Source organism: Aplysia californica, unplaced genomic scaffold (assembly GCF_000002075.1).
Source record: "Aplysia californica isolate F4 #8 unplaced genomic scaffold, AplCal3.0 scaffold00184, whole genome shotgun sequence".
Classification (NCBI taxonomy): domain Eukaryota; kingdom Metazoa; phylum Mollusca; class Gastropoda; order Aplysiida; family Aplysiidae; genus Aplysia; species Aplysia californica.
This window is the reverse complement of record NW_004797454.1, coordinates 759,388-763,500: the sequence shown is the minus strand read 5'-3', so window position 1 is coordinate 763,500 and position 4,113 is coordinate 759,388. Positions and strand designations below refer to the sequence as shown.

Here is a 4,113-nt window from a genome sequence, read left to right as displayed (position 1 = left end):
GGAAGGAGGAAGGAGGAAGGAGGAAGGAGGGAGGAGGGAGGAGGAAGGAGGAAGGAGGAAGGAGGAAGGAGGAAGGAGGAAGGAGGAAGGAGGAAGAAGAAGAAGAAAGGCGGAGCAAGAGTAGGAGGAGAAGGACGACGACGACATTCATACATAAACAACCACAACAAGAAGACTATCACTAGCAATAATATTCAAAATTGGCAACAACGATGAAGATGATGATGATGATGATGATGATGATGATGATGATGATGATGATGATGATGATGATGATGATGATGATGATGATGATGATGATGATGATGGCTGCAACAACAGAAAAGACCAAATCTGGCAGGAGGTGGATCAAGACAGCTAACAGAAATGATTAGTGGGGATAATGATAATATTGTATCATTGTGTGGGAACATAAATGTCCATATTATATCCCGTTTAACTCATCCCCAGAGCTACCCAAGGTTTTGGCCTAAAGAGATAGGACAGGACGCCTGCTATGGACCTATACGTGTTCGATACCTCGGCTGTGAGCGGAAATCCAACTTGGTGGTACGCACGTTTGCCATCAGAAAGGTGAGGTTTTAGCGCTGCAACTGAGGTTTTTTCCCTTGGTTGTTAAGATACATGTTGATTACGTACTTGTTTTTCTGCAGAGCTATGTATATTTGTTTTGTGTGTGTGTGTGTGTGTGTGTGTGAGTTTCGCCGTTTTCATAACATGTAGACGCTATGGTATTTAATTTTGTTTCTCCAGTGTCTTTGTGAGCTCTACGTCCATTATGTCTCTGCCGCATACACACTGTTGTTCTCTTTTCGGTCCACTCTATTATAGGTTTTGTGTTCCAGCTCTTTTAATGGATTGTCAACAACTTGTGCTTCTCTTCAAATCGGATCACACTAGCGTCCGACAGACCGATGCAAAGCAATCTATTGCATCCAGAAAGTCCATAAATATATAAACACTGTATCAATATTCCTTGACGGGCAAAACTGTAGAGGTAATTACAGGAGAAATAAGATTCCTGTTTATATAGTGAACTCCAAAATCCGTTATCACATTTGCAGTGAAAACGAGAGATTGCTTTTCAAAGGTTCAATGGTGTTTTGATTCCTCTGCACGCAAACACCATGCTCTCCACGCTATCTGTGCAGCTGTCTTGTCGTCCTTCTGTTTCTGAGTAATGTTGCTTCAAAACACAATAAGGGGGGCACAAACATTTTACACCAGTTCTAAGTAAATTCTTCTAGAAAGCAGTATTATAAGAACAAATAAAAACCCAATGACATGCTGCACGAATCTGATGACTCAAATCCAAGCACATGAATTTAAAGGAGTTTGGAGCTTTTCAACGGGCACAAAATTGTTGTGTGTACATGGCGTTATTTTTTTACGTTTTACAACACTTGTATTTGCATTCTCTAGCGATGACATAATATTATTTTTGCTTATCGAACGTTACTTTGTCTCTATGAAGCGTTTCGGATGAATTCATGTTTTTGTCTGTTCTCTATTGAATGTTCAGGTTTTACTTCATTTCACTTGCCTTTGCTTTAAAATTGTATAAATCACTTAGCTGTCAAGATTATCAGAAAGCGGTAACACCAAATTCTGGCTCCAGTATCACATTTTTCAAAATCAGCTCGTGTTTTCATACGAAAATACGACCGGAAACCGTTATCCTTTATTTATGCATTCACTTTTTAAAATATTTTTTTTTGTAGACTGTCAAAGTTTTCGAAAGCACACTTCACTTCTTAATTGATAAAATTAAAGCAACAGTTTGAAGTGCACCCATCCCAGACGTACATGCCTTGGGTTCAAATTCCTGCTACATGATGTGTGGGTTTCAAATTGTTCTCGGCTTGTATGTTTTCCCCTCCGGTTAAACCATAATATATTGTATGTTACTTTCAAATATTTTTTTGTTTACAAGATTGGGAGGGCGGTAATCTCTTCGAATTATATTCTAAAGGATAATTGTTTATAAATCCTCTTTGTTTTTTCTTTGGTTTCATCTTTAGAAATCTTTTACTGGCTAATTTAACTATGAGTGCTTCTCTCACTGAATGTCTCATTTATCTGGGCTTTTGTTTTGTCTTTAAGTGGATGCGTGTGTGAGGGATCTTTCTGCTTTGTAAACAGGTTCTGGAATGATACCCAAAGAAGAATGGGTCCAAGATTCCTGCCAGGATAAGACGTCATTTTTTTGCAATGAAATAGACATGATCTTAATTGTAAGCAACACAGAGCAGTATGCCACTACTTGTTTGCTTCCGTTTATCTATGTGCCACAAGTGACTGTGTCTCGCGTGGCAGTGACAGACGTGGCCACTGCACGAACACCAACACTACGTCACGTGACTGGTCCCCCTTTCTCACATTCCATCCTACTCCGTTCTGTTCACAGCCCAAACGCCACCCCCACCTCGTAGTGCAGACCCTGGTGCGCATAAGTGAAGACGTGATGGTAAACCCCAACACTTTACCTCAGTGACATCTTAGTAACTTGCACGCTGCCACACACTGGTTGTGCCTGCTTTACTCACACTTCTTTTTTTTCAACCTTCAATTATTAACAGTTTTATTGTTTGGATCGTCCGGCGCAGACTACAGTGTCAACCATTTAACTGAAAATTGTGCTACCATTTTGTAGATATAATCCAAAAAAAACAAAGGGCAAATCAGAGATAAGATGACAAACTTATACCAGCAGTCCGTTCATTGATCGGCTAGTTTTCTTGTTAAAGGGCGAACGTTGAACAGTTTGTTTGGTGGTGATATTAGTGTGCTCCGGACTTAATGTCGTTACGTAACGAGCTCAGAGTCAAGCTATTCCATCTACAATAATAATTGTGAGGCATCGTGATGAAATTAGGTGCTCGTCAAAGTGATGAATTTAAAGAAACGGGCATTTTTTTCGCCCTTTTAGTAATTTTCATCGATTTATATTTCTTTTCGCTCAACACATTTTATGTCCATTTAAAACCACATGTCTGTGTGGGTTTTACTGAAAATAATGTTGATTAAAAGCACCCAAAAATATAAATTTTGTTTCCGAGGACTCTCAAGCTTTAGATATCACCAAACTGTGGCGGCTTTTTTCGCGCTTATTTTACCTCGGAACCAAGGCAATCACCATTTTCTTCAATTGCAAATATCTCGACTGCAATTTAAGAAATATGGACATGCTTTTTTCATCGAAAGCAAAATGAATGAACAAGTTTTAAGATGCTACCAACAAGTCCACCTACCAAATAAATGACGATCGCCTTATTTCACTGCGTCGTGTGACACAATAATTTCCTTGCAGGTGGAATACGTTGACTCTGAACACGCATCCCTTTTGAAAACAAACGCTCCATTTTTACTAGACTTGAGAAATAATACTGTATACACATTTTTACCCCCTCCGATTTGATTTGTACCAATTTTGTTCGCAGGTTAATCACTTCGCACTCACTAACCTGCCAACACCACAGCCGTTCATCACTGGTCGTGTAGCCTGCACTTTGTATAATGAGCACTTTTAGTATCAGTACATATGCAAAGGTTATCATCATGCTAGGATACGGATGGTCGTGGTTCGAATACCTAAAGGGGTGTTCTGAATCTTTTGAATCTTAGCCCACTTGACTGGCACTGTTCTGTTTCTTTGATAGCCTAAAAATATTTACACTCTACGCTATACATTACCATGCTAATTTTTTAAATTAGAGAACAAATTTCCATATTACCCACACTTATTTTATAACCGCAGCATGTACTCCATAATAACATCATTGTGCACTGGTTCAGTATTCCTTCTAGGAAATATCATCTTTACGAATTATGATAACAATATCGTATTATACGTTTGATACACTGAAATCTCACGTTTAACAACCTACCCACATTACAAGTTATTTATTATTACAATCAACTGTTATCGAAAGTTGCGTTAGGATAATTGAGGATGCTCCATTAGATCAGTTGGTTTCGTGCTGGGCACGGAGCGGATGGTCCTGGTTCGAATCCAGCCTAGGCGTTCTTGAATTACAGTCGCTTGAAGTTATGACTAAGATAGCCCAGCGTTTAACCCATAACATGTTTTTAGGTTGTGAAAGGAACATTTTG

General features: G+C 39.1%; 1 protein-coding gene across 2 annotated transcripts in view; it reads left to right on the top strand.

The window, feature by feature from the left end:
• The window catches only part of LOC101850889, a 44,431-nt gene that overhangs the window by 26,636 nt on the left and 13,682 nt on the right, over positions 1-4,113 (top strand). Inside the window, exons 7-8 of one of the 2 annotated variants that reach the window (XM_005098479.3) lie at positions 451-573; positions 2,408-2,467. In XM_005098479.3, the coding sequence (XP_005098536.1) occupies positions 451-573; positions 2,408-2,467 (183 nt within the window). The remainder of the gene's footprint in view (positions 1-450; positions 574-2,407; positions 2,468-4,113) is intronic. The other variant, XM_013082609.2, reaches the window with a different exon arrangement.